This window comes from Phalacrocorax carbo, chromosome 3 (assembly GCF_963921805.1).
Source record: "Phalacrocorax carbo chromosome 3, bPhaCar2.1, whole genome shotgun sequence".
NCBI classification, from domain to species: domain Eukaryota; kingdom Metazoa; phylum Chordata; class Aves; order Suliformes; family Phalacrocoracidae; genus Phalacrocorax; species Phalacrocorax carbo.
In genome coordinates this window covers 127,105,530-127,127,912 of record NC_087515.1, presented here as the reverse complement: position 1 = coordinate 127,127,912, position 22,383 = coordinate 127,105,530, and the positions used below count along the sequence as shown (strand labels likewise).

The 22,383-nt window shown below is 43.3% G+C and overlaps 1 protein-coding gene across 18 annotated transcripts in view; it reads left to right on the top strand.

Annotated features, from left to right (window-relative positions):
* Positions 1 to 22,383, top strand: part of HMBOX1 (homeobox containing 1) — a 127,548-nt gene that overhangs the window by 87,062 nt on the left and 18,103 nt on the right. For 8 of the 18 annotated variants that reach the window (XM_064448292.1, XM_064448280.1, XM_064448281.1 and 5 more), the window contains 4 exons: positions 15,873 to 15,955; positions 18,108 to 18,203; positions 19,883 to 19,977; positions 20,186 to 20,317. In XM_064448292.1, the coding sequence (XP_064304362.1) occupies positions 15,873 to 15,955; positions 18,108 to 18,203; positions 19,883 to 19,977; positions 20,186 to 20,317 (406 nt within the window). The remainder of the gene's footprint in view (positions 1 to 15,872; positions 15,956 to 18,107; positions 18,204 to 19,882; positions 19,978 to 20,185; positions 20,318 to 22,383) is intronic. The other 10 variants (XM_064448295.1, XM_064448294.1, XM_064448293.1 and 7 more) reach the window with 10 other exon arrangements.

The following is a 22,383-nucleotide window of genomic DNA, read 5'->3' as shown; positions in this document are numbered from 1 at the left end:
CAGGGAGCTCAGGTGCTTTTTGTATCTTTGCGTTCTCTCTCTCTCACTTTTTTAAAATAACAACAAAAAAAAAAAGAGATCTGTGGGAGGGGCAGCTCCTTGCAGCAGACTCCAGATTAAAATTTTGTACCTGCCAAGGTCAAAATAACTGGAATCAACACTTGCAAAAGGAACCTTGTCAATCTGACCTGCAACAGCACTGCCTGGTGCAGTCAACCCACATTTAAAGAATGAGAATTCTTCTCTAGTCCAGATACTCCCCTGCATTTCTCCAGGACCGGTTGAGATATTTCTGTCTCTCTGCTTGTGAAGGTGAGAAGCAGGATCTCATCCTGAGTTATAACGTTGTCTTCTCATAGCAACAAAGCAGTGGTCATACATATGGGATTGGAAAGCGCTATAAGTACCCAGGTGCTTTCAGTGAACAGGTAAAAAGGCATCGTTGTTGCTTACTGTGCAGGCTGATGTAATTTTTCCTGGCTCCAGTAGCACCAGTGCATGGGAGGATCCGTAAGACCAAATTTACCTCTTAACCTACCGTTTGCTTTGAAGAACACCTGCTGGCTCCTTCAGGGGTGTCCCAGCTCGCAGACCCCATGCTTGGGAGCGTACCCCTGACTGCTCACATGCGCAACATCCAGCTGCCCTGTTTGCCCTCGCAGTGATTTCACGTCGCCGTCCCCAGCATGTAAAGTGATGTTGGGGCATTGCGTAGGGAGAGGAGGTATAGATGCCACCTCAATTCAACCTGAGTTGAAGTCCTACTAGGAAAACATGATTGTGACGTGGCAGGTCTGAAGAGCACCATGAACTATAGGCTGCTTAGTATCTGCCTAGGTAAGCCTCGTTTATGAGCAGCCGTTTTGTCCTTGGGTGCCTTTTCCAGCTCCATCTTTTGTCCCTGGCACAAGGGCTGACCGTGCGATGTGTGCTGGTACCGCACCGCCACCGTGGAGTTCTGGCTTGTGACTGAAGCTTCAAGGCTCAGCAGTAACCCAGGTGATGATGATGCCGTTTGTCATTCTTTCTAGCTATCATCTTGACCAGTTCACACACAGCTAGCAACCATGTGGTTGTGGACAAAAGCTCTTATCTCCTATCCTGTATTTTTTTTAAACCCTGCTATTGCAGCTCTGGGCATTCTTATTATTCACATAAATATGTAATTCCTTCTAAATCCTGCTAAGGTCTTCAGGGTATTTCGGGTGAACTAATTATACCTAGTTTCAGTTTATATGCTAAAATGTGTTTAAAAAGTTGGAGGTCCCTTTTGCCTGAGTACCATGAGAAAGAATAAGAAAGAACATTACATTTACCTTCCCATGATCGTTCATTGTATATATTACTATCAGTGTGCTGGTTACTTATCTCCTCTCCGAACTAAACAGTCATTCTCTTATCTCAGATGGCAAGTCTTCCCCTGCCTTTAATAATATTCATTGTCGCTCTTCTCTGGACCTTTTCTATTTCTACATTGAATTTTTAGTGACCCAGGGTAGGTGAGCAGGGACAGGAGCAGAACTGATTACCATATTTACAGGGTGAATATTCCAGTTTATACAGGCAGCCGAATCTGATTCCTGTTGTTCTCTGACCTCCAGCCTAACATCTGGTTTTTGCTGATCACTTTTGTGTATTGATTGAGAGTATGTTTCCTTTGAGTAGTCCACAGTGCTACGTGTGTCTTTTTCCTGAACAGTTACAACTAATTTAGAACCAGTCATGTATGTGAGGAGTTTGAATTCATTCTTTTCCCTGTACGGTACCCTGCTTTTTGCAAAGAGAGCAAATAAAGTTCACTCGTGGGGGTGTTCAGATATTTTTGAAATTCACAGTAATTATCTGCTGTATTTGTACCCAATATAAACAAATCACTTTCCAGAACATTATTTAATGTAACTGTTAATGCCAATCATTTTAGGTCGCCACTTCTCTGAGCCAAGGGCTTGTATTCTGTTCCTACGCAGAGCCTCGTGCAGCGGGCTCTCTGCAATCATGTTGAGACCTCTAGATGCTGCATGCTGTAAGGACAGTATAAAAATATAAGCCTAGTGCTGTGGGTTCTCTCTCTTTGAGCTTTCTTCTATGCCAGCATTAGACTTTCTGTAATCCTTCAGGGTATTCTTCTTCCTGTGACTGTTCTGTTTAAAGTATGCAGAATCAAATAGTAACATAAAGGTCATTTTCATTAGCTATGTCATTATTTTCTTACCCGTTGTCATGGTTTAACCCCGGTCAGCAGCCAAGCACCACACAACCCCTCGCTCACAGCCACACAACCCTGCCCCGGTGGGGTGGGGGAGAGAATGGAAAGGGCAAAAGTAAGAAAACTCGTGGACTGAGGTAACAGAAGTTTAATAATTGAGATATAGTAATAATAATAATGATGATGATGATGATGAAGAAAAAGAAAACAACAAAAGAGATAGAGAGGAACAAAACCCAGGAAAAACAAGTGATGCAGCGGCTCACTACCCACCAACTGCCCATCCAGCCCGTCCCCAAGCAGTGATCGCTGCTCCCCGGCCAGCTCCCCTCAGTTTATATACTGGGCATGACGTCATATGGTATGGAACATCCCTTTGGCCCGTTTGGGTCAGCTGCCCTGGCTGTGCCCCCTCCCAGCTTCTCGCTGGCAGAGCATGGGAAGCTGAAAAATCCTTGCCTTAGTATAAACACTGCTTGACAACAACTAAAACATCAATGCGTTATCACATTATTCTCATGCTAAATCCAAGACACGGAACTACACCAGCTACTAGGAAAAAAATTAACTCTATCCCAGCCAAAACCAGGACACCTGTTAACATGATTTCAGGAGGCAGGGAAAGTCATGATGTACCATTACAGATGGTTTGGGTGGGAAGGGACCGCTAAAGGCCACCCAGCCCAACCCCCTGCCATGAGCAGGGACATCTTCAACCAGAGCAGGTTGCTCAGAGCCCCGTCCAGCCTGGCCTTGGGTGTTCCCAGGGATGGGGCATCGACCACCTCTCGGGGCAGCCTGGGCCGGTGTCTCACCACCCTCAGTGTAAAAACATTTTCCCTTCTATCCAGTCTGAATCCACTCTCTTTTAGTTTAAAACCATCACCCCCTGTCCTGTCACAACAGGCCTTGCTAAAGAGGCTGCCCCCACCCTTCCTACAGCCCCCCTTCAAGCCCTGAAAGGCCGCAATAAGGTCTCCCCGCAGCCTCCCCTTCCCCAGCTGCACAACCCCAGCTCTCCCAGCCCGGCCTCGCAGCAGGGGGGCTCCAGCCCTCGGAGCATTTCTGTGCCCCCTCTGGCCCCGCTCCCACAGCCCCGTGTCTGTCCCGTGCTGAGGAGCCCCGAGCTGGAGGCGGCGCTGCGGGGGGGTCTCACAGAGCGGGGCAGAGGGGCAGAGCCCCCTCCCTGGCCCGGCTGCCCGCGCTGCTGGGATGCAGCCCGGGGCACGGCTGGGGGTCTGGGCTGCGAGCGCACGTTGCCGGCTCGCATCCAGCTTTTCACCCCCCAGCACCCCCAAGTCCTTCTGGGCAGGGCTGCGCCCCATCCCTCCATCCTCTAGCCTGGATTGATACTTGTCACAGAAACTGTATGAACTGGACCCTGGCACGTTCAGTCTACGTTTTGTGTAGCCATTTTATAATGACTGTCACCGTAGGCTGTCTGGAACAAAATTTCTTGATGATATTACAACCCACGTAAAGGTGATGTGTCTTTGGATGAGCTCTGGTACAAGGGTATAACAGTTATACGCTGCTCTCTCTGTGTCTGTGCTGGAGGAATGTGAGACAGCAGCGGGGAGCGTACTTACCCTTCATGAGCAGACTCCTGGGAAGTTCAGCAGATAAGGCAGTGGGAAACAGATCTCTGGGCAGTGACAAGCACAAGTGACCATAAAGCTGTGATCTTTTCCCCCTTTGGCTCTTTTTCAGCCTGCTTAAAGTCCTAAGAAAGAACTAAACAGCCCTGACCTGCCAAGAAGGGCCATTCCAGAGCCAAGTTCAGCTAAAAGGGATAGTCGTTGCTCACAGTGAGATTTACCTGACCTGTATGTAATATTATCCATGGAATAAAGCCACTTAAGTGAATTGCAAAATTAACTTCTTGCGTGACCTGGAAAGCATTCGGAAGGAATCAGTAATCAGGTTGGCACCTTGTCACCTCTCGCTTTGCTGTGGCCAGCTGTTGGCATCGAGTGGACGTGAGCACCATCCATCCAGCTCAGAGCACTGCTGGCTTTGCCCATATCTGGTTTCTAGAAGTATGCAAAGCGTTCCTGCTGCCTCTCGCTGCAGCTAGTCTCTGAACAGAGTCCAAACCTACCTCAGTGGAAGGAAATTCTCTGCCATCTAGTAACAGATGTGAGGTCTTTATACAAGTAATAAACAGAGTAATTACAAGGAGAAGTGAGGGAGCAAAATTCCTAAGTAAAGCTCGTAAGTATGTTGCGTCATGTATTTATGGGCTCTTGGTCAGGCTGTGGAGTGCTTTAAACAGACTAAAAAGAATGCTTTATCAGAGAACCATATGGGCTTTAACCACAAAAGTCACTACCATGTCCTAGATTCTTTTTTATCCTTTTTTTTTTTTTTTTGGTAGTCCAGGAAAGCAAAATTGACTTTTTTTTGTTTGATTTTCCATTGGAATATGCATAAGTTTTAATTTGTTTTGAATTCTGTGCTGTTTGTGAGGAACTCTGTCAACAGAATAGAAGACATGGATGTGTTCCAAAGAGCCTTTTTAAAATAATATTGTTATAAAGAAAAAAGAATGAGAAAATTGGATATGTAAGTACAAACATATAGAAAAAGTCATCTAATTTGTGGCTTATTATGTACATTGGGCTGGTGCTCTTTCAGTTTCTAAATGCTCCTCGGTATTCTCTTAGTCACAGGAGGGTTGGACTGGGACTTCCAGTTCCATGTCCAGCGTCTCTTGTTTCAGTCAACCTTTATTATATCCTTTTCAGAAACTGATTAAATTTGCTGTCTGAGAAGCAGGTATAGCTGTGGGTACAAAAGCCTGTTAGGAGATGGCTACCCAGCAGGCTCTTGCTGTTCCAGCAGTTAGATATCTAAATTCCTGAGACTGATTGTGACCCATCCTTCTTGGATCAATATTATCATTTAACTACAAATAAATCCTTATCTCCATCTCTTGTCCCCAGTGTTGGTCCTCTTCATGTATTTATGGTAAGCCGTAACCTTGTCTCTGCCCTGAGGTTTGCTCAGGGAAAACGCGCTGTATCCCTTGCGAGGTAGGCTTTCCATTCCTCTGTCATCCCGTGATTGCTCTCCGAGACGTTCAGTTTTAAATTCACCTTTCTTGAATGTGGGAGACCAGGATTGTACATAGCCCAGGTGCGGTCTCGTGCGGGTATTCTAATGCCTTTCTTCCTGGATTGGAAATAGCTGGCACCCTCAGCTATGCCAGGCTTCGCCTTTTTGGTGGTTTTGTTGCATTGTGTCTTTTGGTCATACTACGCTGACTTACCAGACAACTATCTTTCTGTCACTGCCAGCTATTGATCTTTTTGTGTATATGAGTTGTTGTTGTTCCCAAAGTGTATGACGTTGCATACTGCACTGTTACATTTCTTCTTAGCTCTTGCCCTTAGGTTTGTCTGTTACTTTTTGTGATTCTCCCATTCCCTGTATTGACATGGCTTCTGACTTTGCCATCAGCAGCCTTCATTACCACGTTCAGGCTTTGTGTCAAGATCACTGAGTGTGTTTGTTCTCAAGATACTCCAAAGACGGTGCTTGAGGAATGTCGCTGATAGCCGTCTTCCAAGCCATTATTTTAGATTTTCCATCCAGTTCTTAGTTATATGGTTTTTTCCTACCCTATCTCATAATTATATTAATCTTTGTCTTTTCCAAAATTATGAATAATTTCCTATTTGTGACTCTATCAAAAGCTTTCCTGAAGTCCAAAAATGATAAGAATTTATTTTTCTAGACACAGGACATACAGTCAACAACTCCTCAGTTCCTTTTAGAGCATTACTAGCAGTATGGTTTTAGTCAAGCTTCCTGAAGAGATGAGGCTGTTCCCAGGGAACGTGGCTTTTCTGAGGTGAAGCAGCAGTGACATTTAAGAGGAGGCACGTGACAGAAAACATGGCTGGTGACAGGGAGCACAAATCTAGGATTAAGGAGCTGCGGATTCATTTCACAGCTCTCTGGCTGGTTTCTTGTGTCTCTGTCTCTTAACTGTGCTGATCTTCTACCTCTGAATTCTTCTAATAATATTAAAGAATAAGAGTAAAGAACACAGTTTCAGAATACTTTTAAGGGGTTTATGATTTGGTTATAGAAACTGTTCTCAAAATACGAAGCATGATGGGTGTTTTTTAATGAAGTAATCCTGTTGAAGCCTTGGAGCTTATTGTTTCCAAGGTAATTATTCACAGTCCTATAGGCAAAAAAAAATACATAAAAAGTAGGATAATGAACGTAGCTATTTCTTTTCCCCATGGATGGTGAATGGTCATTGAATAATCCGTAGAAAATAAACAGAACGATGTTGCTGCTGCCAGACTTGAGTAGTAGTGCTCTTCAAGGATCCACAAAGCTACCTCATTGCTTAAAACTTTCCTTAAACCACCTTCTTTCCTCTGCTTTCTACAAAGAACCCCATGAAGCTGGTCTTGGCACCACAGTAGCTTAATCAACTAGCATGCTGGCCTATGCTGATTCAGTATTTCTTGGTCTCATTCACTTATACCCATCTGTTGCATTGCAGTTAGGTGGCAAGACAGGGAATAGACTGATATTTCAGAAAAAAAACCAAACAACCCACCAAGAAAATAGACTTTTTCTGCGTTGTGCCTGTACAGCGGTTAATACAGTAATGGTTCTGGTCCAGATCTTGAAGATACTGAGCATTAGGGAAAATATATGTAGAGCCCAAAGTCAGAAGCTTTGACCCTGAGCCTTTTGACTTCAGGCACTAGATGTCTGGCAAGAATTGGCCTTTTCTTGTCTTTTGAATCCTGTAGGAGCCTTTCGTTAGCTTATTCAATTTTTATTTTCTGAAAACGCAGCAGCAATGGCGGCCGTCTATGCGCCTCTAAGCTGAGCTGACCCGAGTCTGGTTGGAAACTGAAAAGCTCGTGGCTCCTTGAGGGGAAATGCTAGTGATTACGTTGGAAGTTGTCAGCTCATACTAAGCTTTAGCACAAGTCTCATGTTTGGTATTTTTACTCTCCTGGAGACTTAGGACAAAGGGGAGGCCTCAGGCTTCGTAGCCAGAAGGAATTTTGAAAAACATGACCGTACTGAGGCTAAACTAACAACAACTTGAGGGACCTGGCTCCTTACACTTGACATTCTGTACATATTTTTTTGTGATCCAGTGCTGAATTTCCCATTAAAGCATGATTTTGAGGCAAGGACAGGCTATTCTTCTAGAAAAACCTTACTTTAAATGAGCAGAAGGCTTCAGTTCTGGCTCTGATGAGTTTAATATTTTCTTCAAGAGAGCAGAGAATGATGTTTGAGGTTGAGTAATGTAAAATCCAAGTCGTACACTTTGCTATTTATTTGTCTTGCCAAATAAAGCATTTTGCTTTTTTGGTTTGTTTTGTTTGTTTTGTTGTCAAATAAAGCCATGGAATCCTCTGCTGTCCTGCAAGTAGTATCTTTAATAACCACCCTGTTGGTTAGAGTGCATCTCATTGGAAAGGTGGGTCACCAAGCAGCAAACCAGTCCTTACGAGTGGGTGGGCTCTTACTGAAGTCCCAGATTTACACGGGGTCTCATCACTTCTTGGAGATGTTTCGTCCAGGGACTGATCCTGCCTTAGCTTGCTTTGCTTTGGAAGAACTAGCTAATCCAGAGGATGTTATTCAGTAACTCCTCCCCTGTAGAAAGTTAAAAAAATGAGATGTTTGTTTCACTGTTGTCTTCGTAAAGGTCTTGTTTATCAATTGGTTAAGTCCAGAGGATTTAATGCACATAAATATCCCTGTAGCATGTAGGTCTCAATTTAAATATTGCAGGTAAATGAAGGAGAACAAGAGACACTATTATTCATGCTTAGATGCCTTGTTAGGAAGAGCTTTGAAGGTGCTGTATGCTCACACCAACCCGTTGTTGAAATATTACAGAACAATTCTCACTTTATCATGTCTGTGATGTGTTAGCTACTTGCTGGCTTCAAAAATTTTCCATCTTTTTTCTTTTTTCCTTTTATTTTGTGTACAATTTAGTTGACTATGTTAGTTTGAGGGGGTCTGCGATACCATTAAGCTTAAGGATAGTCAGAAAATTTTAGCCATTGTCTGCTGTCAGTGTCTTCAAGGTGCCTTAAGCAGAAAGTACCTGTGTGTTTCAAATTGCTAAAAACTCCAAACCTTTCTGCTCAAGAGAGAGCTGTTCTGTAATTTCAAAAATATTCTTATCACCAAATCCAATTACAAGGAAGAGTAAATCGCCACCTCCGATGTCTTAACTATTCCCTTTTTAATTGTTAATTATCTCGACAGTAGGGTGCTATAGATTAGGAGGCATAGATTATCTTCTGCAAGTATGAGGCTTTCAGTGCTATTATCAATTAATTCTGTTTTTAAAGGAATTCTAGTATAATATTAATAGCTTGATAGGATTGTGCTGGTGGTTGAGACCACTGTCAAAATACTGAGAAAATAATTTTTTAAAAATTAGAAACTGACGATGTTAGAGTAGCTTTGAAGGTCATACAGTTCTATGCACTCCAGTGCAAGGTGTATTTTTGGCGTTTTAATCTACATTGCAGAGTAGATTCCTGCTAAGAAACATCAGTAAAATTACTGTCTCGGAGTTTAGGCACCGATCTGTAAAACCAGAATAGAGTCAGCTCTATTGTACAAGTTTTTTTAATGTGTGCTGAAATGACTGTGCAATTTATGTACACAAACACATACAAGCGAAATAGTTACAATTGATATGTGTCTGGTGCTCTAAGTGATCAAGTCCCTTCGAGATCTCCAGGTTTGCACTTTCCATGAAAAGAAGTACAAGAATGAAACGCATCTTACAGTGGGAGACTTAGAAACTGTTCTTTCCCTAGACAGAGAGCACAGCAATACGCTGGCGTTGAAAGCTCAAGCTAGGAATGAGATGCAGATTTTTAAAGAATGAGGATTTTTACAGTTTGGTTCCAAAGCGTATTTAAAGTTATGGTAGATTCTGCTTTGGATAAAATCCCAAATTTTGATGTTGGGACTGGGTATCTCTGTAGGTCGAACAGAAGGTCTGGGCTTAAAGCCAGAATCACTGAGAACCTCTGGTCGGTGCTGTAGAAGAGGTCAAGCTAGAGTCCTGTAGTGGTTTCTTCAGTCCTTAAAATCCATAGACCTTTGAAAGCCACAAGCTAAATGATGGTGCTGTAGGGAGAACAGGAGGGAGATGTGGCAATCTTCCTCGTCAGTGTTTTTTCTGGGTTTGGGATTTTTTAAAAAAATTTGCCTTTTGCCTGGATGGAAGGTCTAGTTGAGCTGAGGCTGTGGGAATGTCTAGACTAAGTCCATCTGCGCACATCCAGAGAGAGCTGCGGTTCTCATCCATGGCTGCTCTCAAGCACAGCAGTGGCTCACCAGGTGTTTCCTGTAGCAACTAACCTGGTGGTTATGTTTTGCAGTCCTTGGGGGAAGGAGAAAACGGTGTGTTCACTGAATTCTCAGCTCCATCAGAGTTTATCTGTGGAGAGTATATATTTGAGCTTTAATTTTGCTGTCTAGGGTAGAAATGACTTTACTATATATGGTGGGGTTCACTGTTTAGATGACACGCATGCCGTTATTACAGAATCTGTAGAAAAATCAGTAGATGAAATGGGTGGTCATCTGTTGACCTCGCTAAAAATGGCATTAGTGATACTCTTGGCCAGTATTTGCTGGGAAATAAACTAGTCATTAGACTTTCCGATGAGATTATGCTTTGAATGTCACTTCTCTGACAGTCTGTCTCATGCCACGCAGTGATAAGATCTCAGGCACAGATGACAGGCTAACTTCAGAAATATTCCCATTGATTTGACAGCTGAATAATAGTTCTGTTAAAAGCCACAAAGACTGAAACAATGACCTCTTGGTACTGGGTGATGCTACATTGATAAATATACTAATGAGAGATAAGGTAGGTAACTATACTGGAGTGTTTTATGTAACTTGTCAGTGGAAAGCAGAGGTACCGTTTGAAGGGAAACTAGATAGCGAGCTGAAATTACAGGCAGTCTTATCGAAGACAAAAGAGCAGCTTGCACTCTCGTGTATTTTGAGACACCAGGTTTGGCAGGGAGCTCAGTCCCTGGAGGCAGCAGGATCTTCTGTTCATCAACAGGGGTCAGATGGGAGCTGGGGGAAATGGGCAGTTGGGGGTTTTTTTGTCCATACGTCCCATGGCCGGTTGCTGAGCCCACCACTCAGGCTTTGCTTTTAGCATCAGTTGAAGAGGATGTGGGTGAGCTGCCATTGAAGGAAGCGGTCCCAGCTGTGTGTTTCAGCCATCCCCTGCCCGCCTCCCTTGGCTGCGCAACCACTGCTTTTGGCACGCGTGGAAAGCTGGACTAGAGAAGCAGTCGGGCAGAAAACCTTCCCGCAGAGAAGAGGATGGGACCATTCCTTTCAGTCTGTGCTTAAACTGCGTTAAGCTGGACTACAGCCTGAGCCTCGGGGAAGATGGATTTCGGTGGAGGAGTGAGAGCCCCACAGGAGTGCTGGGGGATTTCACTCGCAGGTGATTCCTGCATCGATGGAAGTGGGAACCCAGAGATGCAAACACAAAATTAAGCGAGGGGGTGAACTTGCAGCATGTCCACTGTTCTTCAGTAAACATCCCTCTGCGTATTCTTACCTCCTGTTAATTGCAAGGTGAATTATCCTTCTTTCAGTGAGATTGCCCTGATCTACACATACCTGAATTACCTCTCCCTGATCGTGGGTAATTCAGCTCTAACAGCTGACCCGCGGTGAATTGTTACCCTGCAACACATTTAAGCCTTTTTGCTTTGAATCACTTTCACACTTTGAAGCTTTAAGTGTTATGTCATGCTGTAAAATAAGCCTTTCCCCAGCCCGGGGTCTTCTGAGCAGTGCTGGGTTTTTATCTGTTTGTGCCTGACACCCAGCCGTATGAAAAAGCACCGAACCTGCCCGTCCTTCCGCTGCTCCGTAGCTCGGGTCGTTTCAGACACTTCCCTGGCAGCTGCAAAGCTGATACGAAGAAGCAAAACTTCCACTGTGGATTATCAGGAACACTGCTGAGGCATTGCTTAATGCATCTGATATCTAAGCCTGGATAACAGCAGCCGTACAGCCGAGAGGAAAAAAAAAAAAAAAAAAAAGGATTGGCAGCTATTGCAGGAATTCAGATAGGGGCACCTTGGTAAAGAGTCGGGGGGGATGCGTTTACTTCCATTACAGAGCCCAGGGCTGAGATGGATTCTCTCTCTGTCATTGTCCTAAGCACATTATCCCTGAAAGAAAGAGGGTTTCTCTGAATCTGCAATTTTTCTAGGCTTCAGTGTTATTGAAATGAAACCACTTCAAGGATATCTATATTCTTTACCATCATACGGATTCTCATCTCATGTAAATTATTTGGCCACTTTTCATTTTAATCCTCTGCTGTCATTTCTACAAAAGAGATCGTTTGGTTTCTTCATTGAAGGTGTTCAGCTGACAGCTGCCCTTTGTCTAGAAAGCAGCGTGCCTTTGCAGGATTTACTTGTGCCTGCTCTCTTCTTTTCCTTTTTCTTTTCCCCTTTTAAGTTCATATTGCTTCAGATTTTTCACCTGTAGTTTTTCAGGAACATTTCAGCTCGTGAGCAGGATGTCGTTGGTAGCTGCAAAGAGAAATCCAGACATCCCGCGTTTTTCCATGTCCCTTAGCAAGGCTATACCTGGCTGATAAGAAACAGAACTGGACGCAGATTAATTAATTTCCTGCTTGCAAGAAGAACTGTAGTCAAAAAATGCAGTGTTTTAACAACCTCTACCTGAGCAAACCAAAACAGCAATGGTGAAGCCTTGAATTTTTTTTTCCGTGGCTTCTCTGTCTTGAAAACTCAGTTATCACCAACACTCCAGAAGTGTTGGGAGGCTTTAAATGTCTTGGTATGTCACCCACCAGTCCTGTTACGACCTTGAAATAAGCGGTGGGAATGAAACATGGATGTGTTGGTAGAGTGTGTGTATGGAGAATGTGGAGGCTGAGGATGAAAATCAGCTCTTACGGTTGAGGTTGTATGGTTTTGGTTACCTGTAGCTATGAGACTTTTTACTTTAAGACTGAAAACGTCTGAGTATGATCTCTTCTCTGATAAAACCTGCTTGCTCTCTGTCAGAGGTTAAAAGCACAATATGGTGACGGAGAAGAATATTATCAGGAGAAGTTGAGGAGAAGGTACAGTTTTGGGAAGCCCGAGCTGAGGGTTGGACAAATTTACAGGCAGCTTGAACGTGTTGGGGAAGGAGGAGGCACGTCATTAATGCGGATAAGGAATACGCCAGCAGGTGGAAAGAGAAGCAGGTTCTAAAATTACTGTGTCAGCCACAGAAATAGAGTTTTAACTACTCCGATAGTGCCCTTCCAGCTCCCCTCTGGTATCTGCTTAGCTTTGTGATCTCCATGAAAATGTCTTATTTACCAGGAGAGCTGCCTGAAAACTTCCTAACTTTTCAGTGTTTTTTCATAAAACAGGGTTTCAGGATGAAAACCATTTCATATTTTCAAGTGGGAATCACTTTTCATGTAGAAACTTTCAGACATTTACATTAAAAGATGAGAAATTTGTGTTAAAATTTAAAGAAAATGTTCCAGAATTATGAAAAATGTGGTTTGTTCCAATCAAATAAAAATGTTTATAGCTTATTCAGTTGTGAAGTTGTAGAAAACACAAAGAAAACACGAAGACGACTTCCTTGTTTGCCAGAAAAGGTGTCTCATTCATTGTCCAGATCTGAAAGTTAGCTCCATCACAGGGAGATTTCCTGTTATCCCAGAGAATTGTAAACCTGCGCCTAAGTTCTGTAATTATTGGAAAATGTGAGCTTTTTTATTGGAGCCAGCAGAAGCATAAGGCACTCAGTGGCTTGCTGCAAGGATAGTGTTTAGTTACGTGCCAAGAGAGGGACAGCTAGTGGTTCTTGTGTTATCTTTTCTTCATTCGTTGGCGTCTCGGTTTCTTGCATCAGCGTGAGAATGGGCAGTTCACCCATTTCTTAATTTGACATCTTTTGTTATTTCTTCCATCAAGGTAGGCATTGTCTAGCAGTTTTGTGACCACAGATGATCTAGACCCATAATCCCGCACGACATCAGGGTTTCCACTGGTTTTAATACATCACCATGTAGATCCATCAGGTTTTCTAAGTTATGGGGTTTCTTTCATGGTGTTTGTTCTTGACTTTTGACAAGTATCTATAAACAAAATAATGTTTGGCAAAGGGGTCCATAAAATAGCTATTATGGCTTCCAGAATTTGCCAAGTTAATTTTTGTACACATAGGGATGAGCTGAATTCCTAATCAGGACTCCAGGTCATACATATATTTATGTAAATAATAGTACAGCAGTTTTCAGCTGTGACGTTTTCATAGAATCATAGAATCGTTAAGGTTGGAAAAGACCCTTAAGATCGAGTCCAACCGCTAACCTGTCACTGCCAAGCCCATCACTAAACCGTATCCTCAAGCACCACGTCTACCCTTCTTTTAAATTCCTCCAGGGATGGAGACTTTTGATGTTCCTTTATCTCATGCCACTTAAAAGAGGAGATAGTTCTTGGCTCTGGGCAGAGGGCGGGGCGCTCTGTTCTGTAGGTGGGAGAGCTGAGATGCTGTCATGAGGCAGTTGGACTGGAACCCTGAGCTTCTGCTTCCATCACTAACTACTAGAAAAAGCATTTTCTGGTCTGTTTTCCAAGCTCTCCATTCTCCAAAACAACTTTGTACAGAACACAACTCCTTTGAACAGAAATTTGCAAGTGAAGATAGACACACGTATCACTTCAAAGGATGTAATAACAGAGAGGATGATATATCTGGAAGAGGAAGGAATATACTTTAAAAAATACCATGCCCAGAGACTGGGCGTATTGCTGGGAGGGGGAGAAAAAAGGGAAGAAAATCTCTTGCTGATAATTGAGGGAGCATTCCTCTGGTGCCAGTGCCAAAGCTGACAGCTCTACATACTTGAAGCTTCCCAGAAAGTAAGTGTAACCGGGTGTCCTCCTCTTCAGATCTAATGGCAAAATCTCAGCTCTTTTTTCCGAGTAGGATCAAGCGTAGTGGGAATTGCAGTTATGGGCCCTCTCTCCAGGTTTCCTTCATAAGAGCAACTCAGAGGTCCAGGGAAGAAGTAGTGGATGTTTACATGTAAATGTGATTGCCTCCAAAGCCCAAATCGGTAGTATAGATGTAGTCTGCCCTTCATTTAGTGAAGATGGAGCTATTTCTGTGGTTTCATTTGCTCTCTAAGCTAGCAAATCAAGTGGAAGTACATTAGCGGTGCAACTAGCTGTGCTAATGTGTGATGTCTCTTAGTCACCGAGTAGCAGCGTTGGCCTCCGTTTGCGGGCGTGGCTGCAACGCTGCAAACAGTGGGATGAAGAAGTAGTAGCCAAAATTCAAATTGAATATTTGAAATTCGTATTTACAGTGAACTGATGTAAACTGGAAGCGAAATAGCGAGATCTGCATCAGTACCACTTGTTCAAAAGAAGGTTGGACACAAACAGTCGCTGTATGGAACAGAATCCAGGTTTCCGTAGAAAGTAACTGTGCTGGGGCTGATCCATAAGAGGAGAAATCGGACCATGGAAAATAATAATTGCCTAAATATGGCTAGCTCTCCTACTACCAAATGATCTACAGTTAAAGGAAATATCTTATTTTCAAATGCAGAGCAGCTGTCCAACAGCTGAACCTGCTGCCGATCAAAGTTGATCAAAGAATTCTTAGGATTATCTGTTACGGACAATCTACAGAAAAAATGTAGCAGTCCCCGCTTATGGCATGCTTATCAGAGTCCATTGAAGTAAACAGGACTTTTTGTTGGTTTTAATGCAAATCTGCTACGCTCTGTAGAATGTAAATCAGTTCATTAAAATTTGTAAAGCCCTTAAATGAAGTAAAAGAGAAAACAGTTTAACTTTTATAGATGTTTACTGCATATGAGATACAATAAAATGAGTTATTCTGAAAAAAAATACTGTTCAAATATGCTATACTCGATAGGTTGTTCTGGGGAAGACTGAAAATTTTTAAATTGTGATTTAAAATAAAAGCTAGTCTGACTTTAGAAATCTTACTGTATTACTGTGTGATCTTGTCTGTACAATCTTCATACCGTATGTGTCTAAAGTACACAATATTCGTGTGCGTTTGCGCTTAATACATGTGCAAGTATGTGTGTATGTGTGTATATATTGACCCAGGGATCCGAACAAATACCGAACAGCTCCTTCATTTGTAGGACGCTGCCTAAGGTGGGGATACATCAGGAAGAAAAATGAGTAAATGATAATAAAGGCAGAGGCATGGCCTGGGATGCCTTCTGACGTGATGCTTCACTTGACACTCCTAACGCTGACATCCATGGGACTGCCTGCTTCGTTGTATCTCCTAGTACAATATTCTGAGTGCTGAGGTGACGCTGCAAATGCTGAGATAATATTCGTTTCTCTGAGGCGCTGGGGAAGTTTTATGCACTATGTGGATATGAGTGCATGCCGGTATTGCCTTAAGCATATACAGGGTTACATAAGATTTACCACATCTGTGTTCTCTCCGTAAGAGCGATGCATAAACCAGCAGTTGACACCTTCTAGCGAAGCTGCTCTGGAGCATTCGTGCTCTGATTTCTGAAAAAAAAACTTTTTTTTTTTTCCCCCCCTTGCAGTTACTTCAATGAGAATCAATATCCAGACGAGGCAAAGAGAGAAGAAATTGCAAACGCCTGTAATGCAGTTATACAAAAGCCAGGTGAGGAGCTGATCGTGGTGTCTTTTCCAAAGGCAATTGCAATTGGATTTCAACATCTAAATTCAGCAAATCTCATTTTAAGGCTATTACTAACAAATGTAGCGCTCTCAACTAGTACTAGGTCTCTTCTTGAGCGTTCTATAACCCGTGTTATTTGGAGCTGCCGCACTTGGATGAACATGACAGCCAGTGCAGATTTCAAACCTAAATTCCTGCCAGTTGAGATACGAAGTACAAGTTGTGCATCTGAATATTTCACTGCTAAGAAAATAAACATCTGAAAGGTTTTCAGCGTAAACATAGCTGAAAAGTTTTTGTTCATAACGTTCAGTTATTTCAAAGGACTTCTAGAAGCACTCAGTAGTGATCTGAGGATTGTATTACATCCCACGAACGTGGGTGTTACTGGGTCTGTTTTACAAATGGGAAATCTTAGGTTCATAGACTGGGGCTTGCTGGAGATCGCACAGCAGGTCCTCGGAGGATTCAGGAGCACAGCTTTCCTTTCAATTGTTTTACAGCTTCTAGAACAAGGGTCTCATATTAGAATCTGTGTATTAATGGAGGACCTGGTATTTGGGTCAACAAGATGCATTTTCCCTGTTCTTGGAGAAGTCGTACTTGGGAGAGGAGCATGAATATTCAGTGTAGTATTAGTGGACGCACCTGCCTGTGCTTGGTTTTGCCAACCAAACGTTTACACAGTTTTCACAACTTGTATTTTGGATATATTTAGATTTTATGCAACCAGAATAAAAACGAATGCAGAAGAAAGCTACGGCACAGCTCCTGAACACTGGGACAGCCACAGGAGAGCACAGAATCTTAGATTAGGCTGGAAGCGACCTCTGGAGAACATCTGGTCAGGCAGGACCAGCTTAGGTTAGCTTGCTTGAGGCTTTACCTTGTTGAGTTTTGAATATCTCCAAAACCGGAGGTTTTCCGGCCCCTGGGCCCTTGTTCCACAATTTGAGCACTCTCGTGGCCAAATACTTTTTCTTAACCCCTAGTCAAAATTTCCCTTGTTGCAACTTCTGTGTTGCCTTTTGGTCGCGGAAGCAGAGTGCTCTAGCGGGTGGAGCACCGAGGAGGGTGGGGTTTTATTCCTGGCTGTGCTGCTGGTTGGTTCAGCAGCTTTGAACAAACCCCTTAAACACTGTTTCTCAGGACCAGTAAAATATTGTGAGTGCTGCTGATGCCAAGCGTTAGGAAACAGCGCAGCTACCTACTTCCAGATTTTCCTTTCTTTCACTTGTCTCACCTCTCTTCACGTCCTTAAGTTTGCAGATTGCTGCAATTACATGAATGTTTTGTATGCTGAATAAATAAGCTTTGAGAAACGGTCTGAAGCAGGGGAGTCTCAATCCCCATGTAGCCTGCAGCAGGCGGAGGTTGCAGCTTGAATAGGGTCAAGGCCAGCTGACGAGGTTTCTGTGCTGTCCCTGCGATGCCGAACCCCTGCTTTTACACTGGTGATCAGAAGGGATCGCCTTCTGTCGCTGGCTCGTGGTTAGTGGGACTTTATTTGTTGGTTTAAATGTAAAACACCAGTGATCTGGTTTCCAACATCCCCCCTTTTCTCCCAGAAGATTGCAAGTGTCCTGGCACGATTGAGAGGGTGTGATTAGTGCTGCGGGAGCATGATAGCAGCTGGTGGGGGAGAGGAAGGAAAATAGATTGAAGTGAACGGCACAAAATCTCTTTTGCTGCTGAGGAAAACATGTCATTGAACTGTATCCTGGTGGCACGTAGTAAGAGAACTAGCCCAAGGGTACGCGAACTGTGGCAGGGCTCTGAATTGAATTTGAGGTTTTTTGAATCTCAGTTTTGTGCTTGAGCTAGAAAAGCAGCCCTCTGCTCTCCCACGGCTCTGCATTAAGTTGATTGAAGCTGCAAAGAAATTCCTGTATTTCAGATTTTTAGAAAAAGAAGAAAGGCTACTTTGTTTTGAGAGAGATATTTGGCATTTATTACCATAGCATCTGGGCACAGTACTTTGATTCACATAAAATTCACTTTATTCTCAGTTATAATTACTTTTCAGTGCAGTCTGCATTTCAGGGGTTTATCACATGTGTAAGGGTATTCGCCTACCTCTGGAACCCAGCGAGTAACGTTGGTGTTTTTTGTTTCCTCCCTGTTTCTTTCATAGGAAAAAAGTTATCAGATTTGGAGCGAGTTACCTCCCTTAAAGTGTACAATTGGTTTGCCAACAGAAGAAAGGAAATCAAGAGAAGAGCCAATATCGGTAATGTATCAGAGAGCCTGCTCTCCAGGTTTAACACGTACACTTGCTCAGGAGGGATGGAAGGTACATAAGATGGGAAATACTAGAGGTTCTGACATTCTTAGCAGGAGCGTGGAACAATTTTTAGACTTATTCGCTTGCTGTCCCAGACTTTTTCTAAAATGCGGGTAGGAATTTAATTGATGGAATTCCGTCATCAGCGGAGGAAAATGGTGCAGTTACAAAGTTTTACTGGAAGATCAGTTTTTAAAAACCAAAGTGAGGATTCTGTTGGCGGAAGGAGACTCGTATTTCCCTACGCTCAGGCTCCTTTGGGTATCCAGAATAAAATCTAAAATAAAACCTCAAAATATCTGCATTGGAAATAAGGGAAATTGAGATGGTTGCAAGTTCACAACCTTAGCACGCTGTTTAAATGAAAAGTGGCTGTCGTGAAGAGCTTTTATCTGGTTGTAAGTTTCCTTTTGTCTGCGTTCCACTGAAATGCGCTTGTTCTTTCAGCCAAAACCTGGGGGTGTCTTGCCACCTGCCATCCCCGAGACCCCACAGGGATCTGAGAGCTCAGATGAGTTGTTTTACATCTCAGATACAGCCACTGGGACCAAAGGCTCTGCGAGCCAACTTCTCGTTCCAGTTACTCCTGTGCTCCGTCTTGCTTTCCAAGGGGTTGCACAGTGACACGTGGCTGGAACAAAGTAATAATTTTTCTTGATGATCAGGATAAAACAAAAGTCGCTTCTGATTTAACCCTGCGGGTTCTCTGAGTGATGAGCAGCTGATCGTAAGGAAGCTAGGAGTGACTCGGAACTTGTAAGAAGTAGACCTTCTAATGGGAATAAACATAAGCCATTCTAATGAGAATAAATTCATATTAGTGGCCAGGGCTCTACAAGCTTCTGCAATGCACGCACGATTGTATGCACTTAGATACTGTGCGGATTGTGTCTGCGATACGTAGACGGGCAGAGATCCCTACCTGCCTGTTACCAGTGTTGTTGCAGGTCTGGAATGTTACGCCCTTTCGCTATCTGCTTCTTTTTGCCGTGTTTGTGAATAAGGAAAATTCCTTTTTCCAGCATTTGGTGTGTTACTCAAATTTAACCTAATTTTTTTTTTTTTTTTAATGGAACCTGTTGATGGGGGGGAACAAAGCAAAGCTAGTCCAAGGTGGGTGGAGTTACAGCTGTATCTGACCTGTGTAGGGAGGAGGGTTGGAAGGAGACAAAAAAGAACCAAAGGGAGCTTTAGATGCATGGAGCCTACTACCAGATGAAGGTACATGTGGTTTTAAATCCCTTAAGTGCTTTAAAAAATTTCTCCATCTATTTTCAGACACTCCCCCCGCCCTCTCAAGTCCTGCCAGTCCAAACTGTGTGGGAAGATCTACAGGGAATGCCTTTGCTACTCCAGTACGTTAGAAATTATCCTAGTTTCTAATAGGACTGGCTAGAAAACAAGGATTCTTACTCGCAAACAAGTCTGTTAGTTGGTAGAGAAGGATTTCAGGCAAACCAGTATCTATACATGTCCTACCTTCCTAAATACCAGAGAGGGAAGAGGAAGAGGCTAAGAACTAACTCTGTTCTTCCAGTTATTCTAAATTCTTGGGAGAAAAAGTAGTTACTTTTAATTACTCTAATGCATCAGATAAATTAGGGATCCATTTGCTTTTTTCGAAGAAGCAGCAATCCTGGAGAGCCATGGAATAGATGTACAGAGTCCGGGAGGTCATTCCAACAGTGACGACGTCGATGGCAATGACTACTCAGAGCAGGTAAGCGTCACGGCTGAGCCTTGTGGCCCAAAAAGGGAGAGTTCACGCAACACATGAAGAGGCCCTCTACCTCTCGCAAATCAGATGTCTCTTGTTTTTGTTCTGCTTTTATGTAATTGTAATGGGGAAAGTGGAAGAGCACAGCTCCCCTGTTTGAATGTGTTGAGCAACCAGTATTCACCCACATGGATTTATTGTCATACAACAGGACACTTGGCAAGTACGCAATGGGGAGGAGGAGGGAAGATGTTCAGAGGGAGGCAGAGAAGCAGAGAAGGTAGAAGAAGACAGGAGGATCTGCTCCAAACAAGCAAGTTACACCATTCACGCCACACGCAATGTATGAAAAATGTTAGGAGAGTGTTAACTCACCCAGTGCACCATGCATAACTTGCGCTCTCCTTACCCATGGCACCGCTCTAGTTATCCACCCTCAAGAAAGGACGTACAGGTCTTTAACAGTTGCTCCTATATATCAGGCACTAACACGCTTCCCTGCAAAACTAGGCATGCGTGTTCCTCTTAGACCTATTATTTCTTTCTGCAAGAAATATCTCCAATGTAGCCTGTGCTACAGCTACTGTGAGCTGCTTGTCTGGCACCCAGATGAGCACAGCAGCGAGCCCCTGCCCAGTACACTTTGTAATGCCTTCTGCCAACCTCGCCCAGCAAGGCACTGAGCACCCTCCTTTAAGGTGCTGAGCTCCCTCTGTTTGTACCCTTCAGGAGCATCTCAGGATCAGTCCCTAAGACACTGACAGACAAAGGGTGAAGGGTGGGGGGGAAAGGATTTGATTAACTGAAGATTGATGTTTATTTGGCCCCCCTTACCTGTTCCGTATTGTTCTGCAACGATGTGCTACTATTTGGATTGTTTACGTATTATCTGTCTTTTTATTTTCTTCTCCTTTTTGCTTTTTAATTCTTGCCTATTCTCTATTTTTCTTGGTTGTTTTTAACCCTTGACAGCAACTTCTTTTTTAAATTCTCTAGCAAAAGAATACCCCTTCCCGCACTCTGAGCCCTCACCTACCCTAAAGTTGGTGACCCTTCCTTCACACACCTTCCTGCCAGGTATTGCATCCCCTTCCCAATTTTCCTTCAGGTGTCAGTGTTGGCCATAACCCCTCAGGGCTGTGCGTGCTTGGAACCGGTGGACTTGAACAGTTCACTTGGCTTGGTTCTGGTTTTGATATGAGCTGTGCTCTGCGCTGCACCCAGCATCTGGGGTGGGCAGATCACTTTTCATTGACTCGCTTGGGAGAAGTAGGTAGGTCTCCCTGTATACAGGCTGCTGGTGGAGTGTAACAGCAACTGAGTGTCCTGGAACGAGTCCCCAGCATACTTGGCTCTGGCCCAGTACGACAGATATCTGGCAGAGGCATTCCCAGCCGCTCTGCTTCTGATGGGTATTAAGGCCCTTTTTATAGGTCATCACCAGCAGATTTGGTGGATCCAACTTTGCTAGCTTTAGATGATGAGACGCTGCTCTGTGTTACAAAATATTCTGAAACTGCTGCCGAGCACAGATAATTCCTTGTCAGTCAGATACAGGACCTGAATACTGGGATGAAGTGTTATGTAGACTCCCAAACTATGTTTTTTCTTCTGTGTGTTATCCAAAATACTTTGAAAAGAGGAATAAATTGGTTATTAAAATTTAAATACCTTTGTTTAGAGTCCTTAAAAATTGCATTTCTCAGCAGTCCAGCTGGGCTCCTCCATGAAGTGTAATTAGGCATTAGCAGCGAAGCAGGTTAAACGGCAAGCTCTCCTGATGACCATGTAACGTAGAATCATAGAAACGTCCCTTAGCTGTTAAAACCATAAATTCTGTTTTCCACAGCGACACTTAAACTCTGGTAAACTTTAAAACACAAAGTTCATCCAAATCCTAATGAAGTGCCTAAAACTCAGGACTCTGTATTTCTTACTATGGTTAAGATTGCTGCGAGGCCCTTAGTGTGTGGGCACACCACGATGTTTGCCTGACATTTGTTGTAAATGAATCCATTCCTTTAAAGAACCTTAGGATTTTACCAAGTCCTGGCTTTTCTGGGCCCCTCAGCATTTGCCACGTCTTCTTAATTTAAAAATGCTTAATAACACATTTTAAATTTCACAAGTTCATCCCTTAAAGGCTGTTGGAAGACTGATAAATGTGTATCATTTCCTTTCTGTAAATAATTAAAAAAAAAATGTGGGGTCATGGTGTGGTTACTATTAGTACCCCGTTTTAAAGAGGAGAAAACACTGTGATTTCGCCCAAAATTCCAGAAGAATTTATTTGACAGCTGGGCTTACAGTTTGGATATTGCTGGTTCTCTGTCTTACCATTGAAAACCAGGCCCTATTTCTGATGTAGACAGAGAAACATGCACACCCCGCTATAAAATTTATGCAAGA